The sequence below is a fragment of the Puma concolor genome, chromosome B1 (assembly GCF_028749965.1).
Source record: "Puma concolor isolate L17-30 chromosome B1, mPumCon1.1.hap2, whole genome shotgun sequence".
NCBI classification, from domain to species: Eukaryota; Metazoa; Chordata; class Mammalia; order Carnivora; family Felidae; genus Puma; species Puma concolor.
This window is the reverse complement of record NC_141670.1, coordinates 41,888,654-41,911,052: the sequence shown is the minus strand read 5'-3', so window position 1 is coordinate 41,911,052 and position 22,399 is coordinate 41,888,654. Positions and strand designations below refer to the sequence as shown.

The 22,399-nt window shown below is 50.4% G+C and overlaps 1 protein-coding gene across 1 annotated transcript in view; it reads right to left on the bottom strand.

The window, feature by feature from the left end:
• Positions 1–22,037, bottom strand: part of SFRP1 (secreted frizzled related protein 1) — a 43,864-nt gene extending 21,827 nt beyond the window's left edge. Inside the window, exons 1-2 of the mRNA XM_025921925.2 lie at positions 21,236–22,037; positions 16,056–16,133 (exon numbers count right to left, since the gene is read on the bottom strand). Of these exons, the coding sequence (XP_025777710.2) occupies positions 16,056–16,133; positions 21,236–21,779 (622 nt within the window). The 5' untranslated portion in view covers positions 21,780–22,037. The remainder of the gene's footprint in view (positions 1–16,055; positions 16,134–21,235) is intronic.
• Positions 22,038–22,399: the final 362 nt, after the last annotated feature.

Genomic DNA, 22,399 nt, shown 5'->3' with positions numbered 1-22,399 from the left:
CAACTGCCTGTGGCTCACGTCTCCCATCCCCTAGTTTCCCAACACTTGTCCTTGTCGTTTCTGTCTCTTTGCACCCACCCTCTTTCAGAAAGATGACCCCCAGCCCCTCTGGTTCCAGCGCACGGGACCATGCAGCCTCCCTTCCCACCTCCAAATGCAAGCAACCCTCCTCTCACTATTTCAATGCCAGGATAAAATGCCAAACACTGGAAAACTGAGCTCCATCCGGGCTGAAGAAGTGCAAACCCAGCTCAATATCAGATAAGTCGTTTCCTGCAAGAAATGTGACTGAGCTGAAGGAGGAAAGCCGGGACCAGAGGCCCCTCCCCCAGTGCCCCACACTCTTCGGGGAGAAGCGAGGGGAGCTAGGCCTGGTCCTCGTTCTGGCCCAGGGCTGCCGATCAGATAAAACAGCAGGCTGCAGCCCAACACTCCATCCCTCAACTCAGGAAACTTACTGAGCAATCTCAGGGCCTGTCCAGGTGAGCCCCTGACCTGCCTGCCTGTGAGGAGCATTTGGAGATGAGGCAGGGACTAAGACAGATGGACGGGCTCCTGTGAGTTCCCTTGTCAGAGAGCATGCCATCAGATCACACCCAGAGTGGGTGTCAATGATCCCCCCGACCCCGGCCACTTCCAACGTAGCCGTCCACTGGTGTCCAGTGCCAGAGTTCCTTGGGACATGGGCCCAGCAGGACTGTCTGTGCCACGGGCTCCATAGAAGGAACAGGAAGCTTTTCTAGTGCAAGCTGTGTTTCTCATTCTAAGAGACGTGGAGGGCAAGGAAGAAGCACAGAGAGTTTGCAGCTGGCCCAGACTAGATTCCACTTCACCAACCGACCCCCGAGGAGCATCAGGAAAGGGGGAGAAGGTGGGGATGATGAGCAAAAGAAAAGCGCCGAGTTCTTTGCTAGGCTCGCCTGCTCGCTACTTCAGGTAATCATTCAAAACAAGGAAATCTGCCAGAAGACACATTAAGTCTGTAAGAAAAGAAGGCTCCAGGCAAAGAGCTGTCAGTCACAGAGAAAAATCAACACAATCTATTGATTCTCCTTTCCCAGTGAAGGGGCAGCTTCGTGCTCAACCTTCTCCCTGCCCTCCCCCATCATGCACAGTTACTGTGAAGGCAAAAAAGGATTTTTTAAGAAGTCACCAGGAAAACTGATACCAGGGAGTGGGGGTGGACCAGATGGTTCTGCTGGTATGAAGGCAAGGGCAGAAGAGGGAGGCAGGAGAAGAGGGAGGCCCAGCCCGGGGTCTGCACTTCATTCCCAGTCTGCTGGACCTCCCTTCTGGCAATGGGAGGACCGCTCCCCAAGAGTCATGGCCACCCGAAGGCTCCAAGCCATCTGGGCTTCACCACAGGCACATACATCGGAATGACATCGGGATTGATTCTGCACACCTAGCAGTGTCCTTTTCCTTGCTGAAAAAGGGGGTCTACCCATGACTGAATAGAAACACATTTCCAAGGTGCTTTTTTCCATGTTGCTGGGTGATCTAATGAGCTGGGGCTCCAGTTTCATCCTGCACCCTCCTCAGGAAAATCATCTGACATGAGATGAGGTGAGTTCACCCACCACAGTAAGACACCATTCAGCCTTTGAACAGCTCCTGTGGTTGAGACCCCACTACCTTGTTGATCAAGGTTTTGTTTCCTCAACAAGCCAGGTTCTATCAGAGCTATGCAGAACACATCTTCCATTTGCTGGACCAGACAACCTCAGTTGTCTCTCCTCTACTGTCCTCCTGATACTTGTAGTCAAGAGGTGGACATCTTTAAACACACAGACTCGTCCATTTGAAAGAGGATCTGGGAAGAGAACTACCAGGCCCCTTGGAGAGTGGGAAGCATCCAACCTGACCCCACAACACCTAGGTGCAATGGCCCGGCAGCTCACTTTCCCCCCACTTCACATCCCCTATCTGCAAAAAATATCTGCCATCGCATCCTGGACCAAAGGCGTGCTGAACCCTCAGTCTGAATGCTGGCATCGGTGCAGGGGAACAGCATAGAGACTACCAATAAAAGTCACTCTTTACTGAAGGATAGAGGGTCCTAGATATGCCACATCTGCACCAGGGCCTGGCGTGGCCATTGTCCCCTCTTTGGGGGCCAGGCTGGCATGAAGTTTCAGGCCTAGATTTTCCAAGTGTCCTTTCCTACCCAGTGCTTTGGATTTCAGTCTTCAGTTAAGATTTGCTCCCCAGAAGCCCAAAAATGGGCTACATAAGTCTATACTTTAAATAGCCTCCAAAACATAGGGTGCCTGGGTGGCTCAGTCAGTTAAGCATCCTACTCTTGATTTCAGCTCAGGTTATGATCCCAGGGTCTTGACATCAAGCCCCACATCAGGCTCTGAGCTGCTTGGGATTCCCTCTCTCACTCTCTCTCTCTGCCCCTCCCCCACATGTGCATGCACACTCTGTCTCAAAAATAAATAAACATTTTCAAAAATTTTTAAAAATTAAAACAAACTTCCAAATCTCTAAAACTTCTCTGAGAAAAAATATTACCATTATCATCCTGGTTCAGATTTGATATATCTGCAAATCACATCCATCCTTCATTTTTTTTTCTTTTTTAAGGAAAGCCAAATGTGGCTTTCTGTTATGAGTGCTTTAGGGAAAATATGGCTATGCCGGACATGCTGACAGCCCCTACTTGAACCAAAAGCCTGTCCTGGGGACACCATGCAGAAATGTAAGATGGCACCTGTGACCAGCTGCCACAGAGTAACACAGGCTGGATGTGAATTTGCACTTGTCATTTCCAGGACAGTCAATGCTTCAATACAGTCTCATGGGGTCTACACACCAGTTCGGACAAGTGTGAACAATTATCCCTGTTTGGCAAATGAGAAAATAACAGGACTTTGCCAATGCCTCATGGTAAATTCTGGAGCTGGAATTAGAATGCAGTTCTGAGGTCTAGAAAGCACGTGCACCAGGCTTCCAAGCTGCTTCCCCATCAGGCTCTCCTTCCCTGTGCAGGCGAGGAAGTTCCCATGCCCTCCATTCCTGGGTTTCTGAGGAGACCCCGGGAAGAACAAGAGCCCTGGGAACATGTGCAGGAGAGGGATCTCCATGTGGGACCAGTCCCCTCAGGAGAGGCACTGAGGTCAGGATGCTCAGCGGCCACCCAGGCCCTGCTGGGGATGCTGATCCACAGTGCAACAATGCATTGCCCTTTGCAGTAGGCCTGTAGCCCCAACTCAACTCTGCAGTTAGGGCACCCAACTCACTTTCCCTCTGCTGTGCACTCTTAGATGCAGGCTTTGCTTCTGCAGGTGCCAAAGATGAGGGCCCAGGGCTCCCAGTGAACATTCCTGGAGAGTGGGGAGGCACCAATAAAGACAACCAATCAGGAAACCACGTCAGAGTATTTGAGGGGAAAAATGGTACAATTTCAGAGCTAGAAGAAGCATTAGAGATCATGTCAGGTGATCCTTTGGATTTGCTTAAGGAAACGGGTCCAGAGACTTTAACGAACTGGCACGAGTCACAGAGCTATTTAGTGTCAGTGTTGGAATTAGATCCCAGGACTCTGGAAGTTGTTTTCTATCACATGACAGATTATCTCCTGCACAGTTTTTATTTTTGCTTTTTGGCAGCTGGGGAAGCTAAGTCTCAGAGAGGTTGAGTGGCTTACCTGGGCAGACACAGTAGGTGGTAGAACGTAGAACGAGACCTCGGATTCAGGTCTGTATGACTCTTAAGGGTATGCACGCTCCTGCCAATACACTTTCAAAATTCTTGAGATTGCACCCTGCCCTTTATGACACTCCCTGCCGACCACTGGACTCTGCTAAGGAAGTAGCTCCTGCCCACAGAACCAGCGTTCTAAATGGACTTCTAGCAAACACTAGCACCTCAACAAAACAGGCCTCACTGGCATTTGAGGTAACAAACAAAACACCAAGACTACAGGGGTGTTCCCCAAGCTTACAAAATGGCCCTGGATTTGCACAAAGACGTGCTGTGGAGAAATCCCTCATGGACTGCCCTAAAGCCTTCCTGAAGTGTGGGACATTCTCTGCCTGTTCTCAAAGGCCTCCCTCCAAAGTGCCAGTGGGGAGAGGAAACTAAGTCTCCAGTGGAGACTTAGCACCTGGAGAAGCCAGAGTGGCTGTAAGAGGCCAGCTTCTCTCAGCTGGGCAAGGGGCCGACTGGCATGGCCAAGCCCACCAGATAGACACGCAGTGCACACGCAGACATGCACACAGCTTGTACCCCATGGCCACACACATGCATCTACACCCACGCCTCAGATTTAGCCTTACACATGCAGACATGAGCGTGTGCATGCACGCACACACAAACACACACACACACACACACACACACACACACACCACACACGCCCCATCTGTGGCCTCTCCCCTTGTGCTTTGTTGTAGCTACAGCCCTTCTCGCCTCCCTCTTCTAGAAAGCTCCAGACACCTGAGCTGACCCAGCCCCTCAGGCCCTGGGTAATGCTGTTACCAGTCCAACCATTACGGGGCTGGCTCCAGAAGCACCACATTTGCTGCCCGCCTGGGCCACTAACAAGGTCTGGAGAGAAAAGTCAGGGCAGTTTATGACAGCTCCTAATGATGACTGCTCTTGGTAATGACCAGCTCAGCGGCGACCCGAGCACGAGCTGATTATGGGCTCTGGCTCCTGCTCCGCACTCCCAGAACAAAGGTTTCCCGGGGGCTCTGACCGCAGCACATGGCCCCTTCCCTGGCTGCCCGGGCCACGTGCTGACCTCATCAGGCCGGCCTTCAGGGGCTCCTTCAACTGGGTGGCCCAGAGCTGGCCCAGGTCCTGTGCCCTCTCTTAAGGGAGGTGGTTTGAGGGCCTCTTCTCTCGCCCCTCCTCACCCTTACCCAACAGACCCCCTCTCCAAAGTATCTCACTCTCTGATGCCTAAAGTTCTGCCATTAGCACTTATTGCTTTGGATTACCGAGTACCTTCTCTTTCTGTCTCCTTCCCTACCCAAGATCTTCTTTTAAGATGTAAGTAAATGTAACATTTTAAAATAGGCTCCTGATGCCTCTCTATTGCCAACAAGACAAATGTTCCATTCTTTAGCATGGCATTCAAGGCCCTTCACAAACTGACTCTTGCCTACTTTGTCAATCTCATTTCTAAATGTTTGCCTCCACCTACCTTATAAGCTAATGGCAAAAAGACTCACTGCTCCGCAATATGCAGATAATGTCCTACCTCCATGTCTGGATCTCCGCTAGGCCCTCTACATAGAGTGTTCTTCCTATGCCCATCTCTTCAGCCTGGCAAACTCCTACCAATTCTGTGGAGGACAACAAAAGGTATCTCCTTTCTGGAGCTTTCTCTGACACCTCCCCAGGAAGACCCACTCCCTCCTGTGCTCCCACAGCCCCCTAGCTATTACAGAAACTTCAGCATATCATGACATGGTATTACGTGTATCTTTGTTTCCCTCTGTGTCTCCTCAGAAGGTAAGCCCTCTGAGGGCAGCCACCACATCCTAATCATCCCACACAACCATTCTCAAGTGCACTAACCAGTGCCAAGGCTGACATACAATACTTCCTCAATCCAGGCATTTATTAAACCTCTAACACTAGCATACCATTAGTTCACTGAGGCACCTCAAAGGCAGGAAATACCACATGGAATAGCACAAAAGTGCTGGGTGCCAGACCTGGGAGGCAGAACAGAAGCACCTTTGGGAAGCCCATGGCGAACTTGAAGCTTTGGCCTCAAGATGGCCCCAGGAATGGGGAGGGTGAGGTGCCCCAGTCTCCCATGAGCTCACCTACGGATATACCCCCACCTCCACCTCCAAAACTCACCAGCTCCTATTCAGTCAGATAGAGGCATGATAAAGTAGGCTGTTCTTACCTCATCTGGTGGCTCCTATGCAGGGCTTCTCACTTAGAATCCAGTGTAAAAGGCACCACAGGATAGAAGTGGGCCTACAACAAATCTCCCCTTGCCTGTACTTATCTGCACAGGTATGAGCTCTCTTCTGGCCAGCTACCTTCCTTGCCAAGAGATCACCTCAGAGTTCAGAAAACCTATGGGGAGGAAGAGGTGGTCTCTTTGGCTTTGACTATGGGACTCTCCTCTTCCCAGGCCCTGGGAAGAAATGATACAAACACTTGTGTGTACCCACTGGAATCTCCCTGCGTGTCAATCCCAAAATCAGCATACGCAGTACAAAGCATTAGCAAGGCCATGTACTCACTAGAAGCTCAACCACTGTGTGTTGAATTTAATCTGTGCAAGAGTGCATACCTTCTGCAGATAATTTGATTTGTGAAAGAAACACACACACACACACACACACACACCCCATACACCTGTTTTTAAATGAAGACGGTTAAGAGTAAAGACACTAACCTTGCAGACATCTGAGTTCCTTTGCACCCCTGCATCTTAGAAAAAAGGCGGTAACCCTTTCCATGGGTTCCACCCTCTGGTAGAAGCAGTCACGGCTTACATGGAAGTTAGAGGCTGCCCTCTTCAGCTGCCTCACTTTCCATGTCTCAGCACCTTGCCCACAGCAGACAGCAATACTTAATGACTGATCTCCTTTCCTCCTGTAGCTGACCCCCACCTGGGGGGGGTCCCATGGGCCATGGCCACACTGAATGGGTAACCACCATAACACACCAGCTCATTCTAACTGCAGCTCCCTGAGGAGCAGGCCCAGTGCTGGGGACCCCCCACCTTCCCAGTGGAGTACACAGGCATCCCAAAAGCCAACTCCTCCCATCACACTTCAGCGAAGCCTTTGCGTCTCCAAGTCTCTGGCCAGGGCTGAGTCCTAACACAGGATGCCGACTTAATTGCTAGAGCTGACAAATGATATTCTCTACTTATATTTGTTTACCTGAATTAGGTTCTGTCATTTAAGAATTACTATTTGTCTGGGGTCTCGACTCCTTCCCTGGCCCTTGTCTCCTGACACCAGGAATCCCTGTCTTTACTTTCTCCATTAATCTTGTCTGAAGTTAGAATACTCATCTCCTCTCATAAAGTTCCCTGAATTTCTCCAGCCCCAACAGAAGACCCTCCCTCCTCAAGCCTGAGAGTTGAAACTGCACATGAGAGCATCTGAAGTTACCAGAGAACACGGACAAACAAGCATGGCCAAGGAAGGGCCTGCCTCGTTCACCAGATTCCTGTATTTGTTGAGGACAAAACATCAGGTCCTTGGCCTAAAGGTAAGACTGAAGGAAGCCCCGAAGGACCACAGACAAGTCCCTGGGGCCAGGAGGTAAGCGTGGCGGGCTGGAGCCACTGCCGCACAGGGGGTGCTACCAGAGGGGACTCACTCTCCAGGTGCCAGCTGTCTCTGCATGTGCTGCCACCACGGACACAGAGCTAGAGAGTTCCTTCCACCATAAAGCCATTTCTGAAAACTGAATGGATCTGTTTTGGAAGACACACCAGTGTGAAGTGATTTTCAAAGGGCTCACAAAGACAAGACATCCGAGGTTCTTCCAGAGGGAGATGTCCTGCGAAGCACACTGACGGACACTCTGGCAAGAGAGAGCCTGAGAAAGCCGCATTCGTCATCCTGCCTGAGTGACACCAGTGTAGGGAAGCGGGTTCCTCGTTTTCCCTACTGCCAAAGCACTACTTTGTAATCTCTTTACAACTCACAGACACCCTTTCAGAATTTGTAAATGACTTCCCTTAATTCCTGCCCTGAAGAAATACTCCTTTATTCCCCTAAATAAATTCCCCTAAATGCAAGCCAGTAAGCATCTTCTACCTGCACCCCAATCCCCAGAGAGCTGGCCCCACACACACACCCACCCCTCTCACCCGGAAAGACCAACACCAGTCACTCTCAAGATTTAAACACAAGGGTGGATGCTCTCTCTGCACGTAAGCCCAGACCTCAACCCCAAACGTCCTCACAAATGACACAAACATCACCTCTTCTCCTGGGTCCTTGCTTCCTCTCCCTGACCCACCAAGGAAGTTAGAATAAGACCTCAGTCTCAGGATCTAAGTCACAGGATGTGCCTAGGAACACCTATAAATGCAGTCCTGCAATAAGGACCCTGCCCAAGGCCAGGGTGATCTAGAAGCTCCAGACTCTGGGATCAGGACGGTCAGAGAACCAGCTGTTTATCATTCAGTAGTCCCTCCCTGAAGAGCCACTATAAACAATTACCACAATAGTTTCCTTTGAAAGACCTAGAAGGCTTTATTTCATCTCCTTTCTTTTCACTACCATTAGCTTATTCATTCAACCCTTCACTCAAACATGCCGTGGGCACTTACTACTGCGGCACCTACAGGGCCAGCTCTGCCCTCTCTATTCCAGACGGATCTCTCACCAGCAAGTAAAGCCAGAGGCCCTGGGGACACATCCGCAGCACTTTTTGCCACTACAATTCAAGCTCAGCAGAATTCACAAGGTGATTCTGCCCCCTGCCACCGCATCCTGGCCCCAGCTCCCAAATCATTCAACAGTCCCCCGCCCCCTGCCAATTTGTTACAACAAATGCCTCTTTTCCAAGAAACCTAAGCTGGCTGCTTCAGGTTCACCTCCCTTATAACACATCACAGGCTGTTTGTGTGATGCTGATGGAAGCCATCCTGAGGCTTGCCCTCTCTGAACCAGGAAGCCCCCAGTGCCAGCGCTAAGTGGCACTGCAGTCCAGGGAGGCCCACACATGGGCCCTCCCAGTTCTTGCTCCAGGTCCTCAGGGCCATGGCGGGAGTGACAGTGCCAGTGACAGGCTGGGCCTCTTACACAGCAAAGCTATAGCTCAAATATTTATTGTATGTGTCTGGCTTTCACACGGAATTTGCAACCTGCCAGTTACCAGTGTTTACCTTGGTAGAAATTCACGGGAAATTTTCGTCTGAACAGGCCCAGAGTTTATTTTACTGCCAGATAAACAACTTTCTTTGATAAATCATCCGTGTGACAGTGTTCCTGAAAGACTAAACAAAGATTTCAAACGTAATCTATAGGCCTTTGAGAAGCCTTCCAAAGCTAATGCATGTTTAATTGGCTGCTCGAAGTAGGCTAGGGCAGGGCAAGGGCCTGACATTTCTTTGGCCATTTGTTCTCCTTTAAAAAAAAAAAAAACAGATTGGAGCTCCTGGCTCATTTCTGCAAAACTGGACGGAATTCACCAATATTTAAATGCTCACTCGCTTCTCTGAACACCGCCTGTTTTTTGGCTGGAGTGGGTACATCTCACAAATATCACAAGGCAAAGCAGCATTGGCTGTCCTGGAGATACAGCCTGAGAAAAAGAGAAGTGCGGAGGGCACCACAACACACAAGGGCTTTAAAACCTTTCCTAAATGGAACCCAACAAATTATGAATAGGAAAACTCACACCAGGAATAAGATTTCTAAAAGTCACACACACACACACACACACACACACACACACACACACACACACACAAATAACCTCGGGAGCCGCGTCCTGGAGCTGCAAACAGTCAGCCCTAGCTCCCTGAGTTCTGCTGTCACAAATGTCAGGTACTCCCCCTTTGATGGTGCCTCAAGGCTATCATCAGACTAAAACCCAGATCTAACTTCTGGTATGCACAAGGTTGGTTTTTTTTTGTTTGTTGGTTTGGTTTCATTTGGTTTTGGTTTGCTTTGGTTTGGTTAACTCTAGCACCTTGAAGCTGCATAAAGCTTTTAAAGTTTTTCCAAATGGGCTTCTTAAAAGGCTCCTTCAGTTTAATTCTCTGTTAATCAGAGAATTAACCAGAACGTTCCATTCCATTTCCTAAAACATCTTTTGCCAAACAAGCTGATTTCATCCGTGCCAGAATCCTCCCACCTAGGCTAATTTCCATCCTGAAACAATTCTTTCCAATAAGAAGAGACAATAATTATTATGGATTGAGCAGCAGCCATGTTCCAGGAACTGCACACACCTGATTGACTCAAGTCTCCCTACAACACAGTAACACAGGAATCACCACTCACATTTTGCAGGTGAGGAGACACGCTCAGGGAGGTTAAGAGACTTTCTCGTGGTCGGTCAGTTTATAGGGTTGGGATTTAATCCAAGTCTGTCTGGCCCAAAGCCTGTGCTCTTTCTACTGTACTACCTGCCTCTCCACAAAGTAAGCAATGACTGCTGAGCTCTTTCCACAGTGCAAGCACACATATCAGTCCATTTATATCCACAGGCTCTGAAAGCAGTGAAGGAGCACCCAAGGCCCCCTTCCCAGGGAGTTTCCCCAGCACTCCTGGCAGGACAGGAATGTGACAGGCACAGGAGTACATGAAGGAGGAAGGGTATGAAGTCTGGACTGGCTGCCCAGGTGAGTGCTGGTGGGAACAGAAGCTGTAATGGATGCCAAGCAGAGCGGCCTTGGGCAATCAAATGACTAACTCCTTTCTCTGAGTCTTATTTTTCTCAGTCCGTAAGATGAGCCCCGGACTGGCTGATCTCTGAGATTCCGTCCAGCTCAGCATGTCTTTACAATGGCAAAGGAATACGAACGAGCAATGCAGCACCCAAAGGAATGGGCCACACGTGCAGGCTGTGAATAGCCCCCTTATGTTATCTCATCCCTTCCCCCACCTTTCTTCACCCATGCCCAGAAAAGCTTCAGAGACCAGAGGTGAAGTGAAGGGTCAGTCCTCCTTGCTCCCCTTCTCCATGACAGTTTATACATACATCAAATGATAAGGAGGACATTTTGCTAAGTGAAACAAGCCAGACACAAAAGGACAAATGTTGTGGGATTCCACTTATATGAAGTACCCAGAATGGTCAAATTCATAGAGACACAGGCTGCGGGCCATGAGCGACACTTCCCATGGACTTAAAGCACCGAGTGGGTTTTCCCGCACGTGAAAATGCCTTAACAATCCCTTCCAAGTATTTACAAATCTGTATATGGGATATGTATTTTAGAGATCTTCAATGACAATAAAAAGCAGTTGTTTTCAGCCCGCTGACTCCACCCCGGGGGTAACAGTACCCTTTCCCCATGTCTATTTAATTTTACTTTAAACGAACTAGATTTCTGGATGTGAGTGCTTTTTTTTTTTTTAACATATACACATATACACTCACTCACCTAAAACAGGGCATGTACCTTTCCTTGAAATTAATTAACCTGTTGTACACAGTCACTTGGAAAGGAGTTTTCTCCTTTTACAAAAAAATGAGTCCAGTTTCCATATCCCTGCCATCCTGTCATTCAAATACTCATCTGACAAACTTGCATCCCATGCTGACCGTGGAGAAGAAGACACTTTTCCAGGAACTATTTAAGTACAAACAGGCCTTGTTTTGTTCATTCTAAGACACGGATTATCTTCCCATTTTAACGTGAGGTATATTTCCTTTGTCAGTGGTACAAAATGAATAGCGCATCTCATAATTAATGGGCATCTTACATTAGGTAAAATAAGGTGCAGGACACAGACTCTGCTCTCAAGCAGCTTACAGATGTTGCAATTACTGTGCTGGCAGCCAGCTTTCCTCACCTGCAGGAGGAAACCCAAGGTTTAGTTTGGAAAGGCTGAACTTTTTGCAAGAGATCAAATTACCCTTGGGAGTAAAACACTGTGCCTCCAAACAGCAGCACAGCCAAGACACCTTGAAAGAAGAGTAAGGCAGAGCAAGAACAAATTACTGAAGGTTCAGGAACCTCTGAAAATATTTCTTTTCTAGGAAATACTCCCAAATGCTAACAGTGAGCGCTGATTTATTTTCTTTCATATCTGACTCATTTTGGTGTTACAAAGTATGGTTTTACGCTTTATGAGGAAACACATAAATGGAAAAAAAAAAATCCTTCCAGAAGGCAAGGAAAATTTCTGGGGGCAAAGAAATTTTTTTCCACAGCAAAAAAATACTGGGGTAAAGGACGCTGCCACCTGAACTCTCAAGCTCAAAAAAGTGGAGGAGCCAGTCCAAGAGGAAGGTCTGAACGATCTTGGCAGAAGCACCATGCACATTTCTACCAGAAAAGCTTACGGGTGTTTACAGATACTGGAGAAGCTAGAGAGACTGGCCAGAGGTGGGGACCTAACCTCACAGCAATTATAAATCAGATCCTCACACGCCTGGGATAAGCTAACATGAAGGAAAGATGGCTATGAGTTGTTAACAGCAAGATAACTAGTGTGGCAGCTTGCAAATACTATATTGGCCTGTTTAAGAGAATGGAGCAGCAGCACCCTCTTGTCACATAGCAGGAAAAGCAGAGAGAACAAAAGGCAGAGCAGTGCGTCCTGATTTAAGCGCAGCAGCCAGGCTGGCCACCATGTTGAATTCAGAGACTCTGCACCATCTAACTTTTGGCTTTCCCACATCTGGTACTTGATCCAGGCTGATCCAGCTGCATTCCTGAGTATCAGCACACAGGTGTTTCTACTGATGCTTTTTCCCTGTTGGGGGAAAAAAATGCGCTCTGAACTGAGGGGGTACAGTGCAGAGGTGGAGAGACTAGTGACCAAGCAGACCCGCCAGAGATTTAAAAATGCACTGCCTGGGAAAGAGGTGAAGGGCTGTGCACGCCCAGCTCCACGGAGGCCGCAGGAGTCTGAGGACGCATTGGCAGGAGGGCGAGTGTGTGTGCTGACCCAGAAGGAATGCACCCCCTTCTTCCTAGAGCTCACAGAGAGCCTTCCAACAACCTGATGCCTTCCCACCAGGGATGTCAGGGCCACTTAATGCAAAGTTTGATCCCTGGAGTAGGGAGTAAAACATTCTTTTTCTTCTCTGTTGTGTGTCAGCTTGCATTGCTGAATTTCTTTGTTTCCTAACTGAATCCCATCAGCGTGGCTGACTGCCTCACTTACTTGAAATGAACTGAGCTAAGAAACAAGTTTCTCAACAAGGCTGCATTCTCCAGGATGCTGAGAAGGGCAGAGCTAAGCTCAGCTCCTGCAGAGTGGAAAAAAAAAAAAAAAAAAGATCCTATTTATTGCCTTATAAGAACATTACAAACAAAAACACCCAAAAAGTCTCCTTGCATCCAGTTCAAAGGAGCCTGGCATACACCATACCCACCATGCTGAGGGGTTAAAGGCCTCCGTGGCAAAGCCCAATGGCTGTTCTTCTCCTAAATGAGGAAGGCAGCATGACAGAGAGTAAAAGAACTCCAGGTGGGAAAGTCAGACTCCTTATTTATGAAATAAGTGGATGTGATACGATGACTTATGGGGTCCAGGAAGACCTCAAAAATTCTCTGAACCTGAGAAGAAAATAATCTCAGGGAAAAAGGAACAATCCCAAACAACCAATCATTCAGATCTGCCAAGACCTGATTGGTTATTAAAATAAGATCTACCCCTCCCTCCCATAGGCAGTAAGCAGGTGGCTTGCTGACTCAGCAGGCAGCTACTACAGTGGGGAAAAGGATATCCATCCCCAGGTGAGGAACCTGACACCCTTGAGAGCCCTACCCTACATGGCAAGGTCAACCTTCCACATTCAAATTCCTCCTCAAAGCTTGCCTCTTTGGCCCACTTCTAGAGAATGTCTCTAGTTTGACTGGTTGCCACAAAGCCCCTAATCACCAGAATTGTGGTGAGCAAGTGGGAATGGAGGGAGGAGACCTGACGACAAGTTTAAGCTGGTAAGTTCTAGACAAAGACTCTGGGCATGAAGACATGGGTTCTCTTCCGACACCTCCTTAACATTAACTTGGCCTTGAGTTCCCACGGCCCCCTCCACAGTTGGTGAGTTATGTCATGACTCCATGATTCTCTAGAGAATCACTGATTAGTGCTTGGTCAGTGTTTAAGAAAAACATGTTTAATTAAATTCTAATTTATTCTAAGTTAAGTATTTTTGCACATGGTATCTAGCACAGTGTTTTGTACTCAAGAAATGTTGAATGGAGGAATACATGAATCAATGAATAATCAGATACATTGAATTTGAGTTCCTGAACAGGAAGGCATAGTCAGTCAATCACCTGCACACACAGAGTTCCAGAGTTTGCCATTACTTGTCCCTCAGGAGGTGAGCCCAACAGAAGTCATATGAGCACAAAACATCATCTGATATATTACCTTTCAGAGTTTACTCTAATACGGTGTCCTGGATTTGCTGGACTATCAGGGGGCCAACTCCTAAAAGTGAGTGTGCTGATATATAATATCTGAAGAGGACCCATGAAATCAAAATGTGGCCCCTTAGGTCTCCCTTGTAAGGATTCCTTGGGATCACAGCCATATCTCAACAGATTCTTTCTGCCCCAGCCATGCAGCAAAAGGCTTCCCGTCTGGGTTTACGAGAGAGTTTTCCTTTATGTCCACATGCATCTTTGGGAAGGAATCTCAGCTCCATTTGTGGAAGAAAAACTTGTTGTTAATGCAGTATGGGGCTGTGCACCCACAGACTCTACAGCAGGAGACGTACCAAGCTAGACTGGGCTTTCACCACCCTCTGATGAAGCAAGGGGGTGAGCATCAAGGAGCAAATATAACTATCAGTCGGTGGAAGGGTAACCAGGGTCTGCACACATCACTGCAGGCACACTCTACAATTTCATCTGGCTACATTTAAAATGGCAAAAACAGGGGCACCTGGGTGGCTCAGTCGGTTAAGCACCCAACTCTGATTTCAGCTTTGGTCATGATCTCACGGTTCCTGAGATAGAGCCCTGAGTCGGGCTCCACGCTGTTAGCACAGAACCTGCTTAGGATTCTCTCTCCCTCTCTCTCTGCCCCTCCCCTGCTCACTCATGCACACATGCACTCTTGCTCTCTCTCTCTCACACAAAGCATATTAATAAATAAACTTTAAAAAATAAATAAATAAATAGGCAATAAGAAGAAAGGATGTGATTCAAAGACAGGAGGGAAAATGCACACCAGCTTAATCTTCTTAGAGGTCCTGCGGTCCTCCAAGAACAAAGGAGGCAGAGACACCTAGTGCAGAAATAAAGCACGCAAGACATTTTCATCCTCAAGAAGCTCTCTGCGGCAAAGGATCTGAATTCTCCCACCTGGGGTCTTCAGTCATGATGACAATCCTGAGAATGTATGCGTCACTTATATGATTTCCTTCAACTTGCATGTGTAGGCCCTATTTGTGTGACTCAGGCCCAGCACTTTGCCAGAACAAGTCCCTTTCATACACTTTATTATGTTTAGTTAATGAAAACATGGAGTTGGCAGCCCCAAATGGACAAAGACTCACATTACCTACCGTTCTGTTTCTCCTGCTAAGGAACGTTGAGAAATGCACTTTCAGTGCCAGGCTGAACCTTCCTTCAGCAAAGTGGGCCTGGCCTGAGCCAAGCCACTTTTCACCATCTATATAAAATAGAAGGAGTCGGCCCTCCAAATGGATGCGGTTGACAGCTACCTTTCCCAGAGAAGATAGTCTCGGGGTGTCAGGTCTCCTATGAGGCAGACTACAAGGAACCATCCCTGAAAGGCCCCCTGAGATCTGTTCCCCAGGCCACATACAGCACTTCCCCCTGGGGCTGCAGGTGCTGATCTGGAAGTCCCTTTTAACGCACAGTGACTTAAGAAGAAGGGAAGACAATTCCCACTACTGGAGGAATGTCAACTGTCTGTGTCAGGAAGGAGTTGATCATGGCCCTCAGCATTGGACAACACCCTCCCTGGGTGGACACTCCCTCCCTGGGAGGACACCCCGTGTAGTCATTTCAGAGTGTGGGCAGGGTGGTGCTGACACCTAGGGGTGGGTAGAGAAAGAGCCTGTGTGGAGGGAAGACCAAGCTGTGGGCAGGACCTCCTGGGTGCACCTCCTGGAGGCATCCAAGGAGTGGTGTTGTCACCTAACTCCTCTCCGTCTGCCCACAAGTCTACCTCCCTCCACTCCCAGAGAAGGTCCCCAAAAGTTGTCCAGTGATCCCTCACACAGAAGGGCCAAAGCTAAGTTTGACTTTAATAAAAACTAGCCAGCCCTCCACCCTGTCTAGATTCCCATGGGCCCGAGAACAGCAACCATTCGGGGAGAATGGACGGAGAGAATATAAAGGTCCAAAAAGATGTGTCACCGGGCTCTCTGTTCACCAGGGACGCAGATCAGGAAGAACCAGGCAATGCCAAACCTCCTAGAGGCAGCCAGGGATGCTTTCTTACCAAACTCGCTCGCACAGAGATGTTCAATTATGGCTTCAGATTTCAACTCGTTGTCACACGGAGGACACACGGTTGTGCCTAGGAAAGGAAAAGAAGAGAAAGAGGAGCTGTGAGTTCCAGGGGTAGGGGTGTCTGGAAGGAGCTACCCCTGGGGAAGAGGTCAGCCCCAGGGCCAGGCTGAAAGTAGTTAAAGGTCTCCTGGAATTTCTGAAGGGCAACTAGAGAATAAGAGAAGAGTCCTGAAGCCCTGGACCTAAAGCCAAACAGACATAGCTTCTTGAAAACCTGTTGAATATGGTACAACCATTTAACCCAAACTTATCCAGGGCTAGGCAGGGTGGGTCTCTGAACTCCGGTTTGATGAGGTGTGGTGGTCCCTGGGAAACACATCTATTCCAGTTGTTTCCGGTTCTTTCTCCCCTCTCCCTTAAACATCCCTCTCTGAATCCTGCCCCCTTCCCATTCCCAAACTCCAAATAGGACAGCAGATCAATCTGAACCCCTTTCTAGGAGCCAAGAAGGAAACTCAGCCAGACTCACAAACTCCAGCCGCAGGCCCTGAACACCCCTTCCAAAAAGGCTATTGCAGTGCAAGTTCCTGCCTGCCAGGTGAGGGCTGGGGATGGGGGGGGCAGTGGGGGCTGGGGACCGGGGTAGCAAGAGCTGCCAAATGGGAGAGCCGGGGGGGGGGCAGATGGGGGACCCTCTGAAGGCGTTTTCACAATACGGTGAAGGGCTTTGAAGAGGAGGTGTGTGTGTGGCAGGCATGAGGGCCACTGCCAGGCATTAGGCACAGGGAGAGGAGACTTCTGAGGCTAGGGCCGGAGGTCTCCCACCCAAAATACTGCTGGAGGGGATCCCTTGAAAGTAAAGTGCCTCTGTGGGAGGACAGGCAGAAAGTAGGCAGTGGAATCCCCAGAAGGGCGAGGCAGCTGCTCACCATCACCCCCACCCCCACCATCACCTATCAAACTCTAGGAGTGGAACCCACCATCTAGGAAAGCATTTTACACATTCTAAAGGCACTACACCTTGGCCAACCACCGGAGGCCAAGCCCGGCTGGAGCTGAGGAGCCCAGGAAAGCCACCCCAAGGCAAAATGGTAAGAGGTGAGGCCCTTGGTCCTCTTCCTCCCCATCCTCTCCTCTCCTGTGGCTTCTGTGGCTTCTGTGGCTTCCGTGGCAGCATCTCCTGCCTGGGAGTTCCCCTGCGGCTCAGTGAAATGGGCAAAGCTTCCCCCAATACTGACGCTGTGGAAGTTGCTGCCAAGCCCTGCCAGGCCAGGGCTGCCCCCTGGATATACCTAGTGCACAGCCGGTCACCCCCACTTCCAAGCAGGGTCCCCTCATGGCCCAGCAGAGGCCACACCCCTCCACCTTCACTCTGTACCCAGGGCCGGACACCATCCACGTCCTCGGGGCAACAAGAATCACAGCTACACTCCAAGCAGAAGACTATGACTGTCTTTGCGCCCAGAATTTGGAAATTTGCTTTTCAGTCAGAACTTGCAATGGGGTTCTGGAGGTGGTGTTTCTGACAAAAGGAAAAACTTAGCCAGAATTTTGCATTATGGTTCTTGCTTCCATGGGGAAAAAAACAGGGAAAGGAGGTCCTACATGTTACCTATACTAGGAGTGTGAACTGTGCTTTGGGGTTTTCTTTGTTTTATTATTATCTTTTTTAAGTGGAAGTTATCATACTGAAAGTGTCTATGAATATGGTGTTCACCGAACAAGCAGCTGTGAGAATATAAAACACCATTGCCCTGGCACACCCCCATCATCTCCTCTGGACCCTCTGAGTTCCCTGATCTGACTGGCAGCTGAGGGCTCCGGAGCCAACAGGGACATTTTCTCAGTCTCATCAATTAATGTTTGACCTTCAGCGCCACTCAAGGTGGAAAGAGCTCTTGGGGTGAGCTCTGTGTGCTCTCCACAGGGCTAACCCCCATCTCAACTTTTCTTATGGCACTCTGCAGCAGCCTGATCCAGGAACGGAGGAATGTGTAATGCAATATTAATCTGCGCCCCCTCTGGCGTGTCCTCAGGGCCCTGCAGGCTGTCTCAGTAGGAGAAATCCACCATCCATCTGAGAAGGAGAACTAAATCACTGTTGGAAGGTATACTTAAAATAACGTTTAAAGCAAAGGAACCAAAAACTGAAAGGTTTTGTGGCTCATTAATATTTTAGGGGGAGTAGAGGAGAAAGTCCAACACTGGAATTAAGATTAAGTGATTTTTCAAAAATCAATGCACACACGCACACAGCTTGCTTGCACTCTCTCTCACACACACACCGATACATACACAAACACATGCACACAATTACACACAAACACTCTCTCTCTCTCTCTCTCTCTCTCTCTCTCTCACACACACACACACACACACACACACACACACAGACACACACAGACACACACAGCAGTTCTTCCCTGACCAGCTCCTTGATAACATGGAGAAAGGACCCTAAGAAAGGCTCTCGAGACACAAGGGCACCATGACCTCTGCAATCTGCAACTAAAACAGCCAGGCTGATTTAATGCACAACAGGTCTAAACAACAAAAACTAAAACTAAAACGATGTGCTCCCTCACAGAACTTAAATCAGTGAAACCTAAGCGGGAAGGAGGAACAACAGTTTATCAGCCTGGGAACGTACAGGTCTCATGTTAAGTGCAAGATTTAGAAACGACTTTCCTGGAAAGTTTATACAGTTATGTCTCTTCCGATAACAGATGTGGGTGTCGCTGGGGCATCAGCCTTTTGGAGGGAAAAGCATCTTTTCATTCATTTCTCATTGTCAAGTTTATCTTTAATAACACATGGCTGCAAAAGCCTGCCCAATATCCCAAAACATGACCAATTATGTGAACAGAAACCAGCCTAGAGCATGCAGAGATACGCATTGCTTTGAAAATTTGGTTTTAATTTCAGAGAATCAGAAGAATAAAAGTCACGCATGTGTATTTATTCTCACCCAAAAGTACCGGTTCCATTCTGGAGCCACTAGCCATGTGGCAGTTTGGTCTGTGTCAACCTACCCTTACACACACACACACACACACACACACACACACACAGCCCTCCCAGACCCACCTCAGCTGACAGTGGCCAGGCATCCTGGGGTGGGGGGGGAAGTCTTGTGGGACTCCCTCCGCCCAAGGGCTGCAGCACTGGAGAGGAGTGGGTGCTCTCTCCGGGCAGGGCCTCTCACCATAAACACTGAGGGGAGAACCAGTCCCCAAGCCCCACACCTGACTGGTCCTCCACAGTCTGTCTCCGTTGGGCAGCTGGCCTTGGGAGGGTGACTGCCTAGGCACTACGGGGACAGAGCGGAGGGGAGAGGAGCATGGGACCGAGGCCCCTGAGGAGATAGCAGACAAGTGAAAAGAGCAGTCAAGGAGTCAAAGGCAAGACAACAATTATTCGGTATTCCTCTACTTCCACCACAGCCTTTTGAGGGGTTCTGTTAGGAGGATTCTTCCCCCTTTATAAGCAGTCCCCATCTTCCCCTCTGAAGGTGCTCCCCCAATGGGCCCCCACCTCACGTGCCTGGGCTGTCCCAGAAACAGACAACCGGGAGTGGAGCAGAGGCTGCTGGGGCAGAGCTGGGCTAATCTCCTGGCCTGTGAGGAAGGGGAGAAGGAAAATCCTCCCGGCTGCAGGGGATGGCTCCACACCGCAGAACACAAAGTGCTTTGTTTGCTCTAGGTAATTGCTCAGCTCTTGCTCCCAAAGGGCTCGCACTTCCCCGAAGGTTAACCCTGTGCAGACACCCAGGAGGTGGGGAGCAGAGGTGCCCTGGCCACTGCAGCCAGACAGCCAGGTTTCCCACCCAGCAGGGGTCCATGCCACCCAATGCCCATCACTTTGGACCGATCTCCTCCCTCCCTAGAAGAAGCAGGAGCATTCAAGTTTGGGGCCCCCTGTCCCCATGCTACCCCCTCGCTCTGGAAGAGTAAGCCCTTCGGAGGACACTTCTCTCTCAGGCATCCTTGGAGATGAGCTAAGCCAGCAAGCAGGCGGTCCCCCACCCTAAACCCCTCCTCAGCAAACCCGCAAGACATGTGCCCTGGTGCTGAGGGCACCTAGGGGCCCCTATCCCAGTCTATATGCACATCTTTAAGCCTCAACTCTGCTTCTGAAGAATTCGCTCCTATAAAAGGCCACTGCACTGCATTTTTTGCTTGTTTATTTTGATTTTTTTTTTTTTTTTTTTTTTTTTTTTTGCCTCTCCGGGATTTTTTTCCCTCCCACTCAAAAGCTGCCCTTTAAGTGGGAGGGGTTCTGAGAGGAAGCTCAGGCCCCTCCAGGGACTGTTAGGAAAGTCTTCAATTTGCGGAGCCCCACTCCCCAAGGAGAGATGAACAATGAGCTAATTACATTTTTATCTTTCTAATTACCTGAGGATTTGTGTAAATGGGAGAAGCAGGGGGTATGCAAGAATGGGAGGACCAGCTTTCCAGCCCCAACCCTCCCTAAGCAGACCACCTGAAAAGGGTGGAGAAACAGAAATCCTCAGCTTCTAAACTTTTTTTTTTTTTTTTTTTTCTCAGCCAGTTCTCAGCCCTCCCGGAGTTCCTAGGCCCAGTGACTAGCTCAGGAAAGCTGGAGGGAAGCGAGAGGTGTTTGGTTTTGGGGGTTTTTAATCCTCGTCGAACCTATGAAAGTAAACGAAGCTGCGCCTTAGCATTTTCTCGGCCTTTCTGGGCTTCCTACACTGTGGGTTTGGGTGTTTTCCTCCTGGGGCATCCCGTCTCGGGTGTGAAAAACTTCGATGGGGACTCGGTTCCCTCCCAGAGAGAGAAGGGCTCTCCTTTCCTGTGGAGCATAAGGCTTTGTCTCAGGTGTGGAGGCAGCGACCCTGGATCCCAGGAAGCGACGCCCGGGACACCGCACGGAGCTTGCTTGGGGCTCAGGCGCGGCCACCGCTGCCGGCCAAGCCCGCCGTGCACCTGGGCTGGTAGAGGTGCTAAGCGACACCTCGGACTTTTTAAAACTCATTGCACAGCTTGAGAGCAACCTCCAGGGAGCACGTCCGAACTCCAGGGAGGAGCAGCAGGGCAGGGTGGGGGGAGGGGGCGGATCAGCGTGGCAGCGGCATCCTCGCGGCGGGTCCCCGGGTGCCCCGCCGGCCCGGGTCGGGGGACTCGCGCGCGTGGGAGGGGGCGGCCTGACCTTGGGGCTTGGAGGCTTCGGTGGCATTGGGCGGGGTCATGGCGATGCAGACGTCGCCCTCGGGGAACTTGTCACACTTGAGCATCTCAGGCCAGTAGAAGCCGAAGAACTGCATGACGGGCTCGCACGAGTCGCGCACGGCTTCGCAGAGCCAGCGGCACGGGTAAATGGGCCGGTCGAGGCAGACGGGCGCGAAGAGCGAGCAGAGGAAGACCTGCGTGCCGATGTGGCAGTTCTTGTTGAGCAGGGGCACCCAGCTGCTGGCCTGCTGCTTCACCTCGGCCATGGTCTCGTGCTCCAGCAGGTTGGGCAGCACCATCTTCTTGTAGCCCACGTTGTGGCACAGCCGCAGGTCCACCGGGATGTCCACGCACTGCGGCGGCTTGGTGTAGAAGCGCCCGCTCTGGTAGGAGCCGATGTCCGACTGGAAGCTCACGTAGTCGTACTCGCTGGCGGAGCCCGCGGCCAGGAGCCCGGCGGCCAGCGCCAGCAGCACGCCCGGGGCGGCCCAGCGGCGGCCCCCAGCGCCGCGCCCGCTGCCCATGCTGGCTCGGCGCACTGGCTCCCGCGACGTCGGGGCTGCCTCGGCCGCCTCCCCGCGCGCGTCCCGCCGCAAACTTCCAGGGACCTCCAGGGACAAAAGGCGCCGGCCCCAGCGCTGCCCGGCTCGGCGGCCGCGCGCTCCTGCCCGGTCCTCGGCGGGTGGCGGCCCTCGGCCTGCGGCGGGCGCCGCGGCGGGAGCTCGCGCGGGGAAGGGGAGCGCGCGCAGCGGGCCGAGTGCTGCTGCCCCGGCTCCCGGACGCGCGGCGGGCTGGCGGGCGGGCGGGCGGGCGGCCGCGCGGCACTTACTCGGGAGGCTGCAGGATTCGAGTGCCCGGTGCTCCTGTTGCAAAGCCCTCGGAGACTCCCTGCGCAGCCAATCAGCTCCCGGCTGCTGCGAGCCGCACTCATTTAGCACGTCAGTCACCGGCGCAATTAACCAATCGCTTCACTTGCAAGAGGGTTCCGTTTACTAGAACTAAACCCAGGTCAACACCCCTTAAAAAACAAAACCAAAAATAAATAAATAAATAGCGGAAGAAGTGGGGGAAGGAGAGGAGAAAATGGAAGGAACGGACAGGAAAAGAAAGAGGGGCTAGATAAAAGTGTGGGGTGGATAAAGAG